This window comes from Manis pentadactyla, chromosome 9, assembly GCF_030020395.1.
Source record: "Manis pentadactyla isolate mManPen7 chromosome 9, mManPen7.hap1, whole genome shotgun sequence".
In the NCBI taxonomy this organism is placed as follows: domain Eukaryota; kingdom Metazoa; phylum Chordata; class Mammalia; order Pholidota; family Manidae; genus Manis; species Manis pentadactyla.
The window spans coordinates 124,173,403-124,192,413 of record NC_080027.1 but is presented as its reverse complement, the minus strand read 5'-3'; the positions used below and the strand labels follow the sequence as shown (position 1 = coordinate 124,192,413).

The 19,011-nt window shown below is 48.3% G+C and overlaps 1 protein-coding gene and 2 long non-coding RNA genes across 3 annotated transcripts in view; 2 read left to right on the top strand and 1 right to left on the bottom strand.

Annotated features, from left to right (window-relative positions):
• Positions 1 to 539: 539 nt before the first annotated feature.
• Positions 540 to 7,194, bottom strand: CHI3L1 (chitinase 3 like 1). Its single transcript, XM_036909602.2, has 10 exons — positions 7,076 to 7,194; positions 6,789 to 6,818; positions 5,683 to 5,884; positions 5,146 to 5,202; positions 4,296 to 4,446; positions 3,795 to 3,916; positions 2,691 to 2,814; positions 2,057 to 2,239; positions 1,351 to 1,467; positions 540 to 1,167 (listed from the first exon to the last, which is right to left on the bottom strand). The coding sequence occupies exons 1-10, from the start codon at positions 7,098 to 7,100 to the stop codon at positions 1,027 to 1,029; spliced, it is 1,152 nt and encodes a 383-aa protein (XP_036765497.1). The 5' UTR covers positions 7,101 to 7,194; the 3' UTR covers positions 540 to 1,026.
• A 127-nt stretch (positions 7,195 to 7,321) lies between these two features.
• Positions 7,322 to 12,705, top strand: LOC118924648 (uncharacterized). Its single transcript, XR_008999453.1, has 4 exons — positions 7,322 to 7,749; positions 8,790 to 9,241; positions 9,852 to 11,735; positions 12,399 to 12,705. It is a non-coding gene; the product is annotated as an uncharacterized LOC118924648 (long non-coding RNA).
• A 3,014-nt stretch (positions 12,706 to 15,719) lies between these two features.
• LOC118924655 (uncharacterized) overlaps positions 15,720 to 19,011 on the top strand; it is a 183,332-nt gene continuing 180,040 nt past the window's right edge. The window contains exon 1 of the long non-coding RNA XR_008999448.1: positions 15,720 to 16,142. This is a non-coding gene — a long non-coding RNA (uncharacterized LOC118924655). The remainder of the gene's footprint in view (positions 16,143 to 19,011) is intronic.

The following is a 19,011-nucleotide window of genomic DNA, read 5'->3' as shown; positions in this document are numbered from 1 at the left end:
GGATGTCCAGAGGGCAGAGGGCCGAGCTGCCGCCCTCGGGTGTCTGACAGAGGCCCGCCCACAGTGGACAGGGCACCAGCCGGCGGGTAGCGGGAACCTGGGAGACCATCTCTCGAGCGCTCCTGCCTGGGAAGGCGCCAAGATCATTGATGTCTCTTAGCGCTGAGCGCCCAGGGTCAGGGCTCCCGACACCCACTGGGGGTCAGAAGAGACGGAGGGGTGGGACTGAGGGACCTCCTGCCCAGGGCCTGCTCACCTCTGGGAAGCAGAAAAGGCTCCTTCCACCAGTGAACCGCATCAAGCGGTCTGGGCTGCTGTGACTAGCGTCTGGGAGGCCATCGGCCCTCTTGAGTTCAGCCCAGGGCACATGCATCTGAGGCCGCGGGCCTCCTTTTGGGACTCCTTGGGGCCCGGTAGAGGCCAAGGGGCCTCACCTTCCACAAAGCTTAGGGATCCCATGGCTAGAGGACTCCGGCAGAGCCGGGGGAACAGAGCCGGTGTGTCTGCGGCGACGCAGGTGGACTGATTAGGACCGACTGTTAAGCTCGGGTGCTTTATTGAGCAGCTGGGGATTTTGGAAAGGGAAGTGGGATGGGAGACATGACGAGGCTCCTGGAGGGTGGTTTCAAGTTGGGCTTTGCAAAGGGCACAATTAGTGTGGCTGCTGTTTCCTGTAAGATATTTGAGTACTTGGCAGAAGGGTGGCCTTTGGCCAGGAGGCCGGGCCTTAAAAGGTTTGAAGAAATCCCCACGTGCGGGGCCTGGGGTTGTTGAGTATTTTCATGAACCAACAGGCATGTGCAGACCTTGTTTTTCATTGTGCTGGTCCCCAGGCCCTAACTGCCCCCAGGCCCACCCTACCCGCCTGGCCACCAGTGCTGAGCTCAGAGCACAGGCCCCCAGCTCGGGCTCCCAGTGAGGGGACTGAGGCTCTCAGGGGTCTCAGTAGGGTGGGCGATCAGGCTCCTGGCCAGCTGGAGCCAAGGAGTGAGGGGCATCTCTGCCACACGGTGTCAGGACAGAGGGCTAAGCCGCAGCGAGTGCATCCTTGATGGCCCCAGTGAGAGGGAAGCGTGGATTCTGGCCGCAGAAGGTACCCCGGAAGTCATCCAAGTCCAGGGCCCACACCATGGCGCCGGCCAGCTGCCTGCTTCTCAGGTACTGCACCTGGCAGGGGAGACACAGAAGGAGCAGGGCTGGGTGCCCTGGTCCAGGTGTGCGGGGGGGAACGGGCTCCTACCAGAGGAGGGGGCAGCAGGTACCGAGCCCTGGGATGCCTGTAACCCAGCCTGCCCTCAGGGCAGGGCTCCCTCTCCCTCTTCATCCTGGGGCACTGCCTGGGGAACCTACCTTGCTTTTGACGCTCTCCTTGTCGTCGTACCCCACCCACTGGTTGCCCTTGGTGGCATAGGGGACCTCTTGGTCAAGGAGTCTATGGACCGTGGCTCCGCGGAGGAAGTCACAGATCTGAGCAGAGAACAGGGCAGGGGTGGTGTGGGGGCTGTGCTGAGGCCTTGCAGGTCACAGGGAGGAGGGAGAGGGGCGGGGGTGGGGTGGGGGTGGGGTTCCACTCCCAAATCTCTTTCAGTCTTTGCTTCATTCTGCAGGCTTCATGCAAATCTATGTAAAACAGATGCAAATATCCCAGGGCTGGTGGCAGCTATGGCCTGAGGGCATCACGGGGACTGGCTTGCTGGCTGCATTTTAAACAGGGATGTGGGAAAGCGCTGGCTGGCTGGGGCCCGGCCCGCCCTGCACAGAGCAGCAGAGGCCGGGCTGAGACAGAAATGCCTGCGTCCTGACGCTTGCTCTTTCCTGGCCTAGAAGGAAGGCCTCCTCTCAGAGGCCAGAGGGGCATCTGGGAGCTTTGTGTGCACACTAGGTGCACCTACAGGGGACTTAGAAGCAAAAGGCCCTTCCTCTTCCTCGAGGCGCCAGGCCCACTGGAGTACTGTTTGTATTCCCAAAGGAGCAAAGGGGCTGGGGTGGGCTGGAGGCTCCCTCCCCGGGGCTGGTGGTGGAGAGGGGCATCTCCCCTTCTCCCCAGCACACGTACCTCATAGTAGGCAAGGATCCCTTCCTCCTTGGTGAACCGGCCTGCTATTCCTGGCCCAGAGGTCGGGGCCCCCATGCCCGTATTAGAAGAGGCCAGAGTGAAGCTTCTCCCAAAAGTGGGGATGCCCATCACCAGCTTATGGGCTGGGGCGCCAAGCCTCAACACATAGCTCACGGCGTAGTCCTGCGGGGGCGGGGGACGCAGGAAGAGCAGTTAGTGGCGGGCAGGGCAGGGTGGGAGAGGCTGCCTGATGAGCCTGCCTGCCTGGACCTCCAAGACGCGCCTGGAATTCCTTCCTCTAGGAACTGGAAATGCCAGTTAAAAATCCACTTTACAGTCGCATTCTCAGAAAAGTCCTCTTAGTTACAGGAAGGGGTTACTGCTGTTGGAGGCTTGCCCAGATCAGGTGACTGGCTCAGGTCACACAGTGAGTGAAACGCAGGTCTAGACTGGACTCGAGCCACCTCTGTTCCCAGAGCCCTGGAGAATGCACAGACTCCGAGCCTCGGGTGAAGCGGTTCCCACAGGAACCCTTGCGGGGTTCCTGAGGAGGCGAGGGTTTGGTGTGCCAACGCTGGAAGTGGTAGGTCTTTGTGGCGCTCTCCTAGCTGCCCTCCCTCCTCTGGGCACTCACAGTATTGCTGAATCTGTCAGAACTTCCTTGATCCCGGCCTCGGAACAGGGGGCTGTGATGCCCTGTGGTCTGGCTCCAGGCTCCGTGAAAGTCATAGGTCAAAAGGCTGATGAAGTCCAGGTGTCTGCGGAACAGAGGTCATAGGGTGGGGCAGGACATCACGTCCATCATCCCAGCAGAATGTAAGCAGGGCAGGCAGGCGTCCCCAAGACAGGCCAATAACCCAAACCCCGGGAGAGCCGGTGGTCCGCTGCCCTGGCTGCCGGCCATCTCCCCTGTGCCACACCAGGGAGTGGGCTCAGGGCACCACAGGGCACTTGAGGCAACAGTGGTGTTCTGTTTTGCCCCCAGAACATATTTGGGAGCCGCCCTCCACTCTCATTTGGTTCATCTTGGTGAAGGCAGATTAAAAGTGCCATCAACACATGGCCTTATGGGAAAGAGCAGGACCAAGGGAGGGCCTGAGCCTCCGATCCGTCGGGGTGGGGAGGAAGGTGTCCACACACACACGGGTGACAGGGCTGCAGTGGGTTGCGTGAATATGAGCTTCAATGTCTGGGGCAAATGGTTGGAAGCCACTTCATTCCCCTCTCCAAATGGTCAATTTAAGTATCGAATCTACACCTCCTAAGAAGGATGCTTAGCTGTGGACTGCTCATTTTCACACACACAAAGGGGCAGGATGAGAGGGGGACTGGCAAACAGGAAAGGGGGTCGCCTGTGTGTGAAAACACCTGGAGGACTCTCCCGAAGTCTAGGGCTGAAAAGCATTATTATTGTTGTGTTGTGTCTCTAGTTTCAAGCACTCTGCTTAGCCTGGCATGGAGGAAATGCCTAGCAGTGGCTGGCTGGTGTGGTGGCTGTTTGTATTTCCTTTTCTGCAAACATATTCATAGGAACTACCTCAACCAGGCAGCATGACACCCACAGGGAAAAGGAAAGGACAGGGATTATGGTGCCCCATTGGACAGATGGGGAGAGTGAGGCACAGAGAGGGGAAGGGGCTTGCTCAAGGCCACCCATCAAGCTTTTGGAGGAACTGGGACTAGAGGTCCGGTCTTCTGAGTCCATGCAGTGTGCAGGCAGGGGGAGAAGGGGACTTACCTGGATATCTGGGCGATGTCATAGCCACTGTCAATGAAAACCTTCCCCGCAGACACTGCTGCACTGAGCAGGAGCTGCTCTGCCCCCGCTTGGGCTTCCTTTGCAAACTCAGCCTTCATTTCCTGGTCAGGAGAGAGGCAGGTGAGTGAGAGAGGCCCTGGCCGCTGAGACAGAGCCTGGGGAGGGGTGTGGGCTCTGAGCACGTCACCGGCCTTCCTGGTCACCCCGCCCTGACTGGGGCTCCGCGGGGATGACGAAGTGGCCCTCGGGCTCTGCTTACTGACCCTCTGCCCTTAGGACCCCACCCCACCCGCACCGCGGTCACAGGATGCCTTCCATGCCGTGTTAGAGCCCAGGGCACAGGCCGATTCATCTCAGCTCCGGCCCAGGTCCCAGCCCCTCTGTGCCTGCCCTCAGGAGGACATCAGCGCAAGACGGCTGCTACCCATCCCGGCCCCTGGTGCCCCCCCGCCCTTCCGCTTCCTCCGCCCCCACCAGCACCTTGACCAGAGCAGTGAAATGCTGCTTGTTTCTCCGCCCAGGGTAGAGCCAGGCCAGGTCCAGCCCGTCGAAGCCATAGGTCCGCAGGAACGGCGGCACTGACTTGATGAAGGTCCCGCGCCTCCGGGTGTTGGAGGCTATGTCGGAAAATCTGGAACCAAAACCACCCCAGTAGAGGGCTCAGCCCTGACATGCCGGGTGCCTTGGCCTCTGGGGGGTGTTTCTGACACTTTGGGGCCAGGAGCCTGAACCCCCGGCTCTCGAAGGGCGTGTTGGAAAGAGCTGTGGAGTGGACGTTCCTGGTTCCCAAGTGGGGCTCTAACAACCACTAGCCAAGTCCCTTGGGGCAGGTTATAACGGGAGGCTCGGTTCTCTCATCTGTAAAATGGGATGATCACGACATCTCACGGCACCGTCGTGAGGATCACGTGTGATAGTGGCTGGGCAGCCTGACCCACGGTAACCACTCAAGAAGCGGCAGCTATTGGGGCCGCATCTGACCCGCTTCTTAAGCCTTGCTCCGATTCCACCCCCTCCAGGAAGTCCTCCCAGCATCTCTCCCAACCCAGATTTCCCATTCCTCCCATCCTTTCCTCAGGGCAGTATCCCCCTGCTGTTTTCAGGTCTGAGAGGCAATGAAAAGAGCACGGGCAGGGAATCTGAAGTTCCACTGTCAACTTGCTGTGTGACTCTTGGCAAGTCCCTCTCCGTCTCTGGGCTCTGGTTCCTTGGCAGAAGGGGAGGCGGGCCCCTGTACCTAACCAGTCTGGGGCCCCATGACGCCCACACAGTGGGTGGGGACACCTCTGCCTCCTCGCTATTCCGCCACCCTCTGGGGACTGGGTCCTACCTTTGGGAACCAAAGTTCCATCCTCCAACAGACAGGAGGGTCTTCAGGCTGGGGTTCCTGTGGGGCACAGGAGGGCGGGGTGGAGTGGAGCTGCGGCATCGGATGGCCTCATGTTTAGGGGCTCTCGTAGGCTTCTAGCTCTGCTGACTTGGGCCTCTGCGGTCCTTCTGGCCCTGAGACTCAGTATCCTCAAGGCCACAGACCGTGTGGCAGTTACTCGGAGGGATGCTGCCCAGCTGTGCTCCCCGCAGTGGGGAAGCCGGGGTACGGCAAAAGAGAGCCATGAGTGTTTCCCGCACCCCTGCAGAGGCCCCCCAGGGGGTAGAGGCCTCCTTTCCCCCAGGGTCTGCCTCTGTCCTCACCCCAAATACTGCCCAACACCTGCCCTCATGACCTCCTCCCTCTTAAGCCCCCCAGTCTCCACCCAGAGGCCAACCTGGGGGCCACCACCCATCCCTTGAGTGGGGGTGCCCTGTCCTGGGGCCAGTCCATCTAACCCCCTCCGCTCCTCCTGGCCTGGCCAGCCAGTGGCCCAACCTGTCCTTGAGTGTGTTCAGCGTGTCATAGAGCGTCACGTCATTCCACTCCCAGGTGTCGATCTCATCGTTGCTTATGTTGGCAAAGCTGTAGATGACGTGGGTGCAGAGGAAGGGGTCGATGGCATCCGGGAGGCAGCTCCCGTCGCCCTCCCGGTACTGGGACCAGCTGGTGTAGTAGCAGACCAGTTTGTATGCAGAGCCTAAGGAGGGGTCTGGAGTGGGGCCTGGGCCAGGATGGAGCTGGGGACCCTTGGGCTGAGCCCTGAGTTGGGCGGCAGTTGGAGTGGTGAGCAAAGGTCAGATTCTAAATGCAGGGCTGGCTCAGTTCCCTCTGCCTCTGGGGAGCTCGCTGTCTGAGGAAAACAAAGCCTATCCTGAAAATGCTTAGCAAACATCAAAGGCAGTGGGTTAAATATCTCGCAGATTCAGAAGAGGGAATTTTGCAGGGTGAGGGGAGGCACTGGTGAATAAAGGTGAAATGGGATTCTGTGCAAGAAAAGAAGGCTTCCTGGAAGCAGGGGCTTTGAAGGAGAGGAGGGACCCAGCTCAGGACAGCCAGTGTCAGAAGACCCTGACCTTCAGGGCAGAGACTTCCAGGACCCACAGCAGAATCTCTTCTCTGCCTTTCTGTGGGAGGGCCCCCAACTTGTTACCCACCCAGAATGGCAGTGCCCGGACCCTCAGCCTGTCCCCCAGCTGGGGCACTGTCCCAGCGGGCCGGGAAGCCCTTCCTGGGCTCTCATGCTAATTCCTCCTGCTGAGAAGGAGCCTGGGCTGCCTTCTGGTCACTTCATGGTGATGGTGGGGTCACTGTGTGCTGCTGCGGGGCTCCTATCGGTGCCCCCCGCAAGGCCACTGGCAGAACGAAGTCTTCACTGAACCTGAGCCTTTGAAAGTATTTTATTTTGAAACATTTCAAATACACAGAAAAGTAAGAGAATAATATAATAAACATCCCTAGGTTCATCATCTTGGTTGAACAAATGTTAAATTAATATTTCTGAGTCACTTGAATCACAGAAGAAACTGGAAAAGGGCTGTCCTCTGCCAGGACCCCCACACCACCCTCCTGCCTCCCCACACCTTGGGAAGGGGGTTACTTACAGCTCTGGAGCAGCACCAGGACCGCAAAGCCTGAGGGGAATCCAGGGTTAGACCCCCGTGTGCGCACCTGCCCTTCTGCCCGCTCCTCCAGCCCCGGGCAATCCAGGGGTTAACGCCAGCCTCCTCCCTCCCTCCTCCCACCCCTGTCCCGCTTCTGGCTCTGCCCCCCACTCCCCACCAGCCACTAGCAGGCAGGACCCCAGCCCTTCCGTGCAGTGGCTCTGAGGGCTGCCAGAGCCTCTCAGTGTGAGAACCCACAACCCGACCCGCCTTGGCCAGCCAGAGACCTGTCTGAGCTGCCCTCAGACCCATCCTCGCTGCAGCGGAAGGGGGCCGGGCCTGGCCTCTAACACTCCCTCCCGTGTCTGGTGCCTAGCTGCTTAGACAGAGCCTGGTCCCCAGGTCTGGAGCCTCCTTTTTATGCCTGTCGCACTCCACGCCCCTGAGCCCCAGACCATCCCCTTTACAGGAATCAAGTGAGTATCAATGAAGGAACTGCCAGTCTGGGACCAGGGGAGGGAGGAACACCTCTAAGAAGAATTGGGAAACCTTGGAAAGTTTTGAAAACTTGAGCCAAGTCTTCATAAGGCACCTGCCAGCAGAAGAGCCATTGAGGGGATGAGCTGGGGGCTCCTGGGTGGGCTGCATGATTCAGCTGTATTTCCAAAGACCTTCCTTTCTCTCTTGCCTTCTGCACCCCCCTCACGACCCCCCTCCGCCACCGCTCACTTTTCTTGCTAGCAGTTTCTGGGCTTTTCTGGCAGCCTCTACCTTTACCTCACCAGCTCTTGGTCCAGGCCCTTGGCCAGGTTGAAACTGGGCACAACTGAGCTCTGTTACCCAGCACACCAAACAAAGCTGTTACTTATTTTCTTCCAGAAGCCCGCGGGACCCTTCCTGACCTGCTCCCCACCTCAAACTTTCTCCATGCTGTTTCCCATAGTCGGGCCTGAAAGACAAGGTGAGATCCAGAGAGCCTTTTAGAAACTGATGTGCGGATTATTTAAAGGTACCCCTTGTGCATTGTGAGCGGGAATGTAAACTGGTGCAGCCAGCATGGAAAACAGTGTGGAGTTTCTTAAAAATTAAAAATAGAATACCATATCATCTAGCAATTCCACTTCTTAGAATTTATCTGAAGAAAAGAAAAACACTAATTTGAAAAGATATATGTACAGCTATACTTATTGCAACCTTATTTACAACAGCCAAGATATGGAAGCAATCTAAATGTCCATCAGTAGATGAATGGATAGGAAGTACAATATAGAGAATATAACCAAAAGTATTATAATATCTTGGTATGGTAACAAGGAGTAACTACACTTATCATGGCAAGCATTTAGTAATGTTTTTTATCAAGTCACTATGGTGTTCATCTGAAACCAAGATACCATTGCATATCAACTTTATTCCAATTAAAAAATATAGGTGAATAGATACAGAAGACATGATGCATATGTACAATGGAGTATTACTCAGCCATAAAAAGAAGGAAATCTTGCCATTTGCAACAACTTTGTTGGACCTGCAGGGTATTATGCTAAGTGAAAAAAGTCAAACAGGAAAGGCAATATCATATGATTTCACTTAGAAGTGAAATAAAAGAAAAACGAAAACATAGATACAGGGAACAAACTGGTGGTTGCCAGTTGGGGAGTGGGGGAAGGGCAAAATAGGTGAGAGGGATGTGGACTTCCAATTACAAAAGAAATAAGTCACAGGGCTTAAAAGTACAGCAGAGGACTATTTAGTTAATAATATTGTGATAACTTTGTATGGTGACAGATGGTAACTATACTTATCATGATGAGCATTTCATAATATATATAATTGCCAAATCACTATTTGTATACCTGAAATGAATACAATAACATATATCAACTGTACTTTAATAATAAACAAATAAATAAATGATTTTAAAAGGCTGGAGAGGAGTGGGAAGTTTCCCAAGACAACTCTTTAAGCCTGGTGCTGTTTTACTTCCTTTTTGAAATGCAGGTTAAATGAGCAAGAAAGGACCTGTCAATCCGAGGGCTGCAGTGAATTGCGGAGGGGTAAATACAGGGCACTGAGTTTCTGCAGGAACAATGCATCTTAGAAAATCGGTCATCTCCATGCTCTCCATTCCTCTCCCAAGCATGTTTTGGAAGCCCAAGCCTAATCACATCACCCTCTCTAAATCCGTCAGTGACTTCTTATCACTCTTAAGAAAAAGCAAGACTTCTTAATGACAAGTTACATGGTTCGGCCCATTTGTGGATCCTTTCTTTGGCTAAAGATCTAGAACAACTGCATTCTTGCAGATTATAAATTAACAGGCAGTGAGTGAAATTTTCAGAATGCCAAGAGCCAGAGTGGGTCAGAGGGCTTCTCAACAGAATCTTTTATTTCCACAGTGACATTAGGTAATAACTGGAGGTTCGCCACACTGATTTCACAGCCCTCTATAGGTGGGGCCCCTCCCTTTCTCCCTAATCTCTTCCCTCCTCTTCCTGTAAGCTGGAACACCTCCTCCTCTTACTGTAAGAGGAGAGGGCAAAAAGTGATTTGTCCAGAGTCATACTCTATGAATACTAAAATGTTACGACTTCTCCCTTTTAAGGTGCCTGGCTCTTTTTGTACTCTAGATGATTGACAGCAGTGACAGTGGTAACTGTTCCCTGTTTATTGGGGCACCAAGATGTGCTTCGCCTGATCTCTAATAGAGGGATTACAAAATAGCATGTGTGCAAACATTTTCATAACAGGGTTCAGGATGTTAATAAAATGCCTCCGATTTTCACTCTCTTCCTTGGTTAAAAAGCATCTCATAGGCTTGAATTGGCCCAAGTCTTATTGTCCTATGCTCCCCCGAACTCAGTTTATTATCACATGTTCTGCATGAAGGTGGCATTGTCAAAACAAACGGTGGGACTATATTGCAGGATTGGCCAAGGGTCCCATGGCTCATCAGCTGCCAGCCTCATCTCACGCCATGCCTCCCCTGTTTACTCCCTACACCCCACCCATGCATGCCTTCTTTCAGGTCCTTATAGTTTTCTCTACTTTCTCCTACCACAGGGCCTTTGTATATGCCATCTTCTTACCTGTCAATAACCATGAAAGGCCTGAGATTTTATGCTACTTGCAAGCTAATGAGAGAGCCACACTTCCCTGGATTCTGGCAGAAGACGTGAGAATCCTAGGCCAGAGACAAAGGACTTATTATTCATGCACAGCAAGCAGCATGGGCTTCATGTTTACATCACTTCCTGGGATAAGAAAAGAGTGATTTTGAGTTGCTGCCTAGACATTTGACAGTATGACAACCCTGCTCACACCCAGAGTCTGGACATTTAGCTAAGGACCCAATTTAGGATTCCCACCCACAAGTTCCTGCTTTGCTTTTCCTGGGGCACCTTTTAAAATAACCACTTGGAGCTGAGTCCACAGAAAGTTAGTAACTGCTGCCCCAACCACCTTGTAAGTGATGGGTGGACTTCTGCCAGACAGGAGTTCAAATTCATTTCCAAATCCCTGGCTCCAACACTGTTGGTGTTGCACATAGTAGATGCTGTCAAAGACTCACAGATGGAAACATCCAGGCAAGAAAACAATGGTGAAAAGTGAAAAGGAGTCGTCAGACTTCAGAAACAAAGATTGGCTAGTCAAAGACAAAACCCAACCAGTATTTAAAGGGAAGAGGAGATGACCAAGGCCAGCACATTCCTGGTGGAAATGAGCAGCTTTGTCTCGGGCTCATCTTATTCACAACACATAAATCAGGGATCAAATTGTGCTCGTCAGAGAGTCCATATTTACGAGAAATAGTCAAGGTTCATGATTTTGTGGTTCTGAACCACTCAGGATAATGTGTAGTTGGTTGCTTGTTGTTGGTTTTGGTTTTGGTGTATCTCCAGCTGCAAAATGCGTCCGCCCCCCCCGTGGCACTCAGGCGTGAAGGAAGCAGAGTATCAGTTTTTTTTGCTTCTACAGTTTTTCTTCCCTTGTGGGCGAGTTCTTGCCAATGAGAAAATTTAAGTTGATTAACAGTTGTTCTGATTTGGCATTATTCAACTGATATCTTGTTTTACTTGGCTAAAATTTATTTCCGTAGCAACACAAGAGGTGTTGATTAATACATAAACACTTTTCTTTTTGAGTGACTAATGAGGTCAGAACCACACGGTACTGAGGCTTTACAGTGCACTTCTGTCTGGAGGCTTTGTTAAGCTCTCAGGGTTGTGAATTGCATTTTTACGTCAGAAGAATTTTATATCCTTCTCAGCACGATTTGCTCTAAGATTCCCATGTTTGTTAAGATTTCTGGCCTAACAGGAAATGAAATATGTTACTGTCTCTAAGGCTGGAATTTCGTAAGTCCTAAAGCTGTCCCAAGAAGTTTTCCTGGAAGGACTTCATAGATGTCATTTCCACACATAAAGTGTAGGCTTGTTTCTTAATAATGGTCTTATACCCAGTTAAGGGGAATTTTTGGCATAGTCAATATTTACCTACATTCTGGGAAGAGGACAGATTCTTATTGAACCTATATAAGGAACCTACGTGAGCGTAAGTATTAATTCCCTCTAGAGGCAGATAAACTATTATCAATTTGGTGACATCTTTTCTCCCTTAAATTTATAAAATAGGGAATTTGGTCATAAAAAATGAAAGAACTTAGTAAAGGCACTTCCTATATTATTTAATGTTTGTTCTCATTGTTTTATAGACAAGGCCAATCAATATATGTCATTATTATCTACAAGAATTAAAAAAATTGTCCTGCTGACATATTAGCTTCTATATTATATATTATATATTAATCTATATTAAGATCTCTCATGGGATTTTTTTTCTTTTGAAATTTGAAAGGTCAATTGGGAAAAGTGACATTTAAGAAGTGCTTCAATGGGCTGTCAGTACAAAAATAAATACTGTTCTTGAAGATACAGAATAAAAAAGGTAGAGATCTCATTCATATCTTTTGTGTTGATTACATGTTGAAATGTTAATCTTGTGGATATGTTGGGTTAAATAAAATAAATTTTAAAAATTTTTGTAAAGGAGTGCTCCATTCCACTTTGTGTAGGTATAATCTGCTAAAATGAAGTTAAGAAACAGATTAAAAAGAAAGGTTTTTTTTCTTATGTCAATTCTTATGAATATTAATCATAATGAAATCAGTTCATTTAGTCCATTTGGTCCTAGGTAATACATTTTCATTTTGTTGGTCTTGAGTTAGGTAGTCTACTTCTCCAAAGTCATATGGTTTTAGATCAGTTGTATACTCTATGCAATCATCTCTGCTGTTGTAGTGGGTAAGCAGCTAGAGATAATAGTAATGCAATGAGCACGGAAGTGTTCCAATAAAACTTTATTTACAAAAAGAGACAGGTAGTTGGATTTGTCCTGAAGGCCCTACTCTGCTGACCCTGGTTTGAATAGACCAGAATAGACCAGAATCTAGGGAGTCTGACTTGGTCACTTGGTTTAGTCTAACGGGTTCCTGGTAACGGTGGCAGCTTCTGCAGGGAAGCCTGACCCAGGGGTGTATATCCTGTGGTAGCAAAAGTCAAGAGCACCAGGTTCAGTTCTTTATTGATGTTCTTCTCTTATTTCTTCCAGAAGACAATTCCTGATCTTAAGCTTCTGGCAGGGGCCTTTAATAGATGCGAGGAGAAAGGAAATAACATCTGTAATTGTAAGATTAATTATCACCGGTAATAAAAAGATGAAATGGTTCTGATTAACTGAGAATGGAGAAATGTGGAGTCATGTATTATGGTGTAATACACAGTCAATTTGTATGACAGAGTGAGGGCGTTGGCAAATCTCCAGGGCCTTTGTTTTATGCCATGAAGTAAGAATGTCATCAATAAACAGGACATTTAAACCTAGGGACAAAATTTAAAGTAAATGAATGTGTTGACAATTACTGTGTCAGTCTTTGTACATGAACATCAGAATGTTTCTTTTCAAAGTAAAATGTGAGTCTGACTGTTTTCAGCAGAATCACTGAAATGTTCAAATTAATTCATTTTACTTATAACTACTTACCTACTAAAGCTGAATGTTTCTTTTTGATAAGCAGGAATAAACAGGATGGTTCTAATACTTGTGTTGAGCTAATCGATCATCTGGAGAATGTCAAACTAATTATTTTTCCTATCTGCCCTTTTATAAAGTGAAAAAAAATCTGTGTGTTATTCGTGGACAACTAAAAAATCTATAAATAGTTTGATGTAAAAGACATCTTAACAATTATGCTATTCTGAGTACAGAGATTGAATTTGGGCAAGGTAAAATTTGAAAGAGTTGTCAGGATACAAGATATGAACTTGTCTTGTAAGTATTTAATGGTAAGCAATACTTACAATGTTTTTAAAAAACCATACAGCAAAAGGTAGTAACAATTATTAGAAACACTAGTTTCTTCAAAAAGAAGGAAGTTTTGTTAAAGTGTAAAAATACACCAGAAGGACAGAGAGCTAACAGAATATGTTAATGACAAAAAGGGACTTCTGTTGTTTGGGAATAGGTTAAATTGGTTATGTAAACAGGCAGAAAATCTCAATTCTAGTTTTATTCTTTGTATGTATCATTTGTGTGACAATTCACAGTAAAGAATACATACTAATGAGTACATTAACAAACATCGAGCCAACTTTATTGAAAAATTTAATGGGCCATTTCTCCTTTAAAACTCATTATGTTTGGCTATTTTTAGCACAAGAAAATGAAGTTTACTTCCCTTCAGACCATCTAAGCTTATGGCACAACCTTGAATTTGTCTCTTAATTACCTGCTTTTATGTTTTGGCATGATGAGAGCATTTTTAATTTAAGATAAAATTATTCTTTTTTTCTCCTTGATAAACACAAAAAAAACACATTCATTATCTTAACATACGCACCTCCCTATTGTCACACATTTTTTTTTTATCTTTCTTAAAAAACCAATATGTACATTAACATAAACCAAGGGTATTTGTATAAGCTTTCAGTCTGTTACTGCTGGCTGTGTTATGGTATATTAAATAACAGTAGGGTTCTTTTTTTAATTAAAGTATAGTTGATACATTGGTTTAAGGTGTACAGCATAGTGATTCAACAATTATATACATTACTAAACACTATGATAACCTTAGTTACCATCTGTCACCATATGAAGGTATTACAATAGTATTGACTATATCCCCTGTGCTGTACTTTCATCCCAGTAGGGGTATTTTAAAATTATGTTGTTCAACTATCCAAAGGTTGTTTAGGATTAACTCAAATTAATATTGGTTTAAGGTCTTAAAGTAAGGCCCTGGAAATTACAATTTGTGTTGACATGTTAAGTCTGTGTGATCTTTTAATATTACACAAAATAATCTCTTTCTATAAAGATATGATTACACATTCATTAATTTAGCTCAACTCTTTATCTTGCAATTTTATAATCTTAAATAAATTATTGTTAGTTTATATGACAAAAAAGTAGAGAAAATTAAGAGGAAATTCAAAATTATTGGATTTTCATGAGAAAATAGACCCAAGGGTTAAACAAACTAGACTAGAAAAGACCTTGTAATCTGATTTATTAGCTCCCTCCAGAAGTATATAAACGGTATCAATTTACTCAACCTTTTTTCATATTTAAAAAAATGGATAATTTTATCAACTCTTGTGCAAGTTGGAGGAACTAACAGAAATCTAAGGTAGAAACAGGTACTATCAATATCTTTTCAAGCAGCTGATCAGTTAAGATATAATTAAGTGCCATTAGGTCTTTGGGGGGGATGCATCATCACTGAAAATCTGAGTAATTTGGGAATTTCCTTCTGAATTTGGCAGGGCAAGAACACTCTCTCTTAATGTTCACATGCCTTCAATTAATAATAATCTCCTTTTTAACTTTATAAACACATTTCTCAAGAGACATGAATTTTTGAGTCATTTAATTATTTAGCGAAATTAAAGAAAGCCGATTTGCTTCCTTTCGTCTTCTGCACGGCTACCTTTGCAGCTCTCAACACGACCGGGGCCGTAGCAAGTATTCTTGAAAAGCCAGACTTTGGGATGAGGAAGGAGGTTCTCTGAGCTTAGCGTTAACAGAGCCTCCACTGGCCCCAACCTGAAACACATGAACACGGACCCTTCTACCAGAGTCACAGGAAACCCGCAGAGCGTCTTTCAACCCTGTCTTCTCAAATGCCGGGAAATAGAAGCCTCAGACAAGCTCATTTTCCCTCCAAAAGACTACCAGGTGAATCAGATTTCAGAAACCCCGTCAGCTGCCCCCTGCCAGACATCACTTAAAGGTCAGGCCACTTTCCACCCCTACTGCCACCAGTGCGGGCCCAGCTGGCCTTGCTGCCTCAGAGCCGGTAACAGCCCTGGCCAAGGCTCAGGCTGAGCTCCGACTCTTCCCACGAGATTCCCCTGCGGGGCCAGGGGAGGGGGAGGCTCTCTCCAGGCGCTGCCCGGAGACCTGTGGAATCTGCTGTCAAAGGAGGGCCAGAGGCCAAAGCGTTCAGAAGAGGGGGAGAAAACAGCTGTGAAGAGCATGAACTGGCCTTCAGACCATGGCCTGGCCAGATACAAGGTGCAACTATGTAAAGGGAAAAACTGTACAAGGCCAAGAGCATCGTGCCTCCCCCGGCGTGTTCACAAGGCAACACAGCAACCTGCTTACACGATCATCATATCAGAGCATTTTCAGATTTCAGCGGAGCAAAACTCAGGGATCAAATTGTTTTTGTTAGGGAGTCCAGACTTCTGGGAAGTATTTCAGGCTTATTATTTGGGGGACCGGAGCGGGTCAGGACAACCCCGCTGGTCTGTTGTCTTTCCTCCTCTCCTGACTGTGGTATGTGAAGTGCTCACCGTGCTGGGAACAGGGCGGGGCATCAGCTTTTCTTTCTGCAGCGCTCAGCACACGTTTGTGAGATGAAGTGAGGTCGATAGGATCGTGAGAACCACGGTCTCCCTAGAGAAGCCACGTGATAAGGAACAAGTGATTGTAAAGGCCTCCTAGCTGACCTGAAATCCATTTCTTGGTCAGCAGACAGGAGGGGAAGTGGCCCCGGCATGGCATCGTTCTCTTGGTCAGCGGGACGGCCGTGCTGGGGGGGCCTCCTCTGTACGGGAGCAGGCGCCCCCTGTGGGTGTTCTCTGCGCAGAGGACCGGAAAGCCAGCGCCCGGTGAGGAGCCCTGGAGGGCGGGGGCCAGCCTCTGCGCCCGTCCGAGGGCCCCTGGGTCGGTGACATGTGTGTTTACCGTCCTGGACGACCCCTGCCCTCGGCCCCTCTGGTGAAGAAGTCACGGCTGCTCCTGCCCGCCGCCGGTTTGCTGCCCCACCTCCCTCGCGCTCACGGATCTCAGGTGGGAAAGCGCCTCTCCCCGCCCTGGGCCTGGTGCCCACCCCCTGCCTCGGTCTTCTTCTCTCTGCTTCCAGACTCCCTCCCCGTGGAAACTTCCGTCTTCCAAGCTCACATCTACCAGCTCTTTCCTCTCGCTCTGCCTTTACCACCGTGACCTGTGTGGGTTTGCAGCACCTGCCGTGGCGGTGCGCTCAGTGCCTGTGTGTGTGCTGGTGGCTTTCCTCTCGTCTCAGACGGGGAACTTCTGGCGGGCAGGGGCTCTCTCCTCCCTGCCGCCTCAGATCCGAGGGCAGCGGCGTGTCTCCTTCTGCGCCGCCCACCACCATATTCGTGCAGGGGTCTGACCAGCTCAACAGAGCTCCTCCCTCAGGGACCAAGGTCTCTGACACATGTCTTTGGACGACAGTGATGGGGGTTCCGAGCCACTGTTTGCAGGCGTCTTGCCCCCACCCAGAGTGAAAACAGCAGGTGTGTGTGATGACCTCCCTTCCGGTCCAGGGGACAATCTTTTTTTTTTTTTTTTTTTTTTTACGTTAACTCTTTTATTTATTTATTTATTTTTAGATAATTATTTTTTATTGAAGGGTAGTTGACACACAGTATTACATTACATTAGTTTCAGGTGTACAACACAGTGATTCAACATTTATATACATGATAATTCTAGGTACCAGCTATCACCATACCAAGTTGTTACAATATTTTGACTATATTCCTTATGCTATACATTACATCCCGGTTACTTATTTATTTTACAATTGGAAGTGTGTACTTTTTTTTGGTTGTTGTTGTTAGGGCATCTCTCATATTTATTGATCAAATGGTTGTTAACAACCATAAAATTCTGTATAGGGGAGTCAATGCTCAATGCACAATCATTAATCCACCCCAAGCCTAATTTTCGTCAGTCTCCAATCTTCTGAAGCATAACGAACAAATTCTTACATGGAGAACAAATTCTTACATAGTGAATAAGTTACATGGTGAACAGTACAAGGGCAGTCATCACAGAAACTTTTGGTTTTGCTCATGCATTATGAACTATAAACAGTCAGTTCAAATATGAATACACATTTGATTTTTATACTTGATTTATATGTGGATACCACATTTCTCTCTTTATTATTTTTAATAAAATGCTGAAGTGGTAGGTAGATACAACATAAAGGTAGAAAACATAGTTTAGTGTTGTAAGAGAGCAAATGTAGATGATCAGGTGTGTGCCTGTAGACTATGTGTTAATCCAAGCTAGACCAGGGCAATAAAACATCCACATATGCAGAAGATTTCTCTCAGAACAGGGAGGGTGAGGTTCTAAGCCTCACCTCTGTTGATCCCCAATTTCTCACCTGATGACCCCCCTGCGACTGTGCCTGTCTTAGGTTGTTCCTCCCTTGAGGAATCTTACCCGTCTCTGGCTAACCAGTCATCTTCCGGGGCCATACAGGGAAATGTGAAGTTGGTAAGTGAGAGAGAAGCCTTATTGTTTGAAATGGTTAGCTTTTTATTTCTTTGCATATTTATGCCCTGTGGCTTCTATGCCCAGCATTTGTCTTGAGGTATCTTTACCACTTGGAGGAGTTATGATACTCGGTAAATTTGATATGAGGCACGAATTCTATTTAAGAATTCGTTGTAATTAGGAAGGAAGAAGAAAAGCTATAGAAGTAGCAGGTGGCAGAAAACATGGGAAGATTGATTATTTCTTTGACATATCTTCTTGTAGAGTAACTTCAGCATGTATAGATTTTAAGCTACTACTTAAATTGCACACACACATTAACATAATAGGAGTATAGTTACATAACCAAAGCATACCTGTAATTACCAGCCATCTCCCGTGAAACCAAGAAAACCAGTTAGGCACCTTAGGCATTTGTGAAAACTTATCAATGATATGATGGTTATTATCTAACTGAATTTGAATAGTTTGAGAAAAATCAGACAAATTACAACAACCCATTCCTGGGCACTGTTCACATCCCATATGTTCTTTTAACAGTAAATAGTCTGTAGTTGTAAGATTTTGGAGCGCTACAATTTGCACTTCTCCTAATTCTTGGTTGAGTTCCAACAGTATAGATCCAGTCAAATTTGTTGTTTTACTGTATGCACAGGCCAGCTTAGATATCTCCTTCCTCATTCCCATGGCAAGTCTGGGAACTGGCGGGATGAGTGCATCTACAGCTGTAGCAGTGCGTGGATCTTTGTTGGGGTTTTTTGATGATCATCTTCTGGCATGAGTCTTCCCGAGAGTGCTGATGTTGGAAGTTCTCTTTCATATAGTATCTTAGTTCATTTTCGGGGTAGCCAAATTAGGCTTTGATCCTCTGTCCAGGGGACAATCTTAAACACCCATTCTAGGACATTCTCCCCCTTCTCCTCCCCATGCAGTTATCCAGATGGAAGTACAAGTTGATGAAACGTCGCGCGCGCGCACACACACACACACACACACCCCTTCTCCTAAATCCCATCCCCACGTGCGTAGCTGTAACCTGTGTAAATAGCCCTTCTCACCATAAGCCATGGTCCTTTCACTGGGACTGTTTATAACGCCAGAGGAAAGAAGTGCTGGTAACGAACAGGGCCAGAGCCCCAGTGGCCTGAGCCCACGCTGTGCCGTGGTGGACACAGAACAGCCCCTGCCCTGACTCAGCTCTGCTTCCTACTGACCTTGGGAAACGTTTTCTGCCCCTTTGAGCTGCAGTTTCTGCCCAGGATTGTTGTAATGATCACGTGAAGTGCTGTAAGTACGGGCCTGGCGTAGAGCAGACGCCAGCAGGTGTGAGTCCCTCTCCTCCGCACCTTACCTTAATCTTGGCACTTGCATGGGCTTCGCATCTCCTGCAGCAGTGATGTTTCTGTGA

Bases quoted from the DNA above. Each gene is read 5' to 3' on its own strand.
- CHI3L1 (XM_036909602.2), bottom strand. From the start codon at position 7,100: ATGGGTCTGAGGGCAGCTCAGACAG. The intron at 3,917-4,295 runs GTGCTGGTGGGG...TCTCCTGACCAG, and splicing joins ATTTCACTGCTCTGGTCAAG to GAAATGAAGGCTGAGTTTGC. The intron at 1,168-1,350 runs GTAGGTTCCCCA...CTCCCCTGCCAG, and splicing joins AGGAGAGCGTCAAAAGCAAG to GTGCAGTACCTGAGAAGCAG.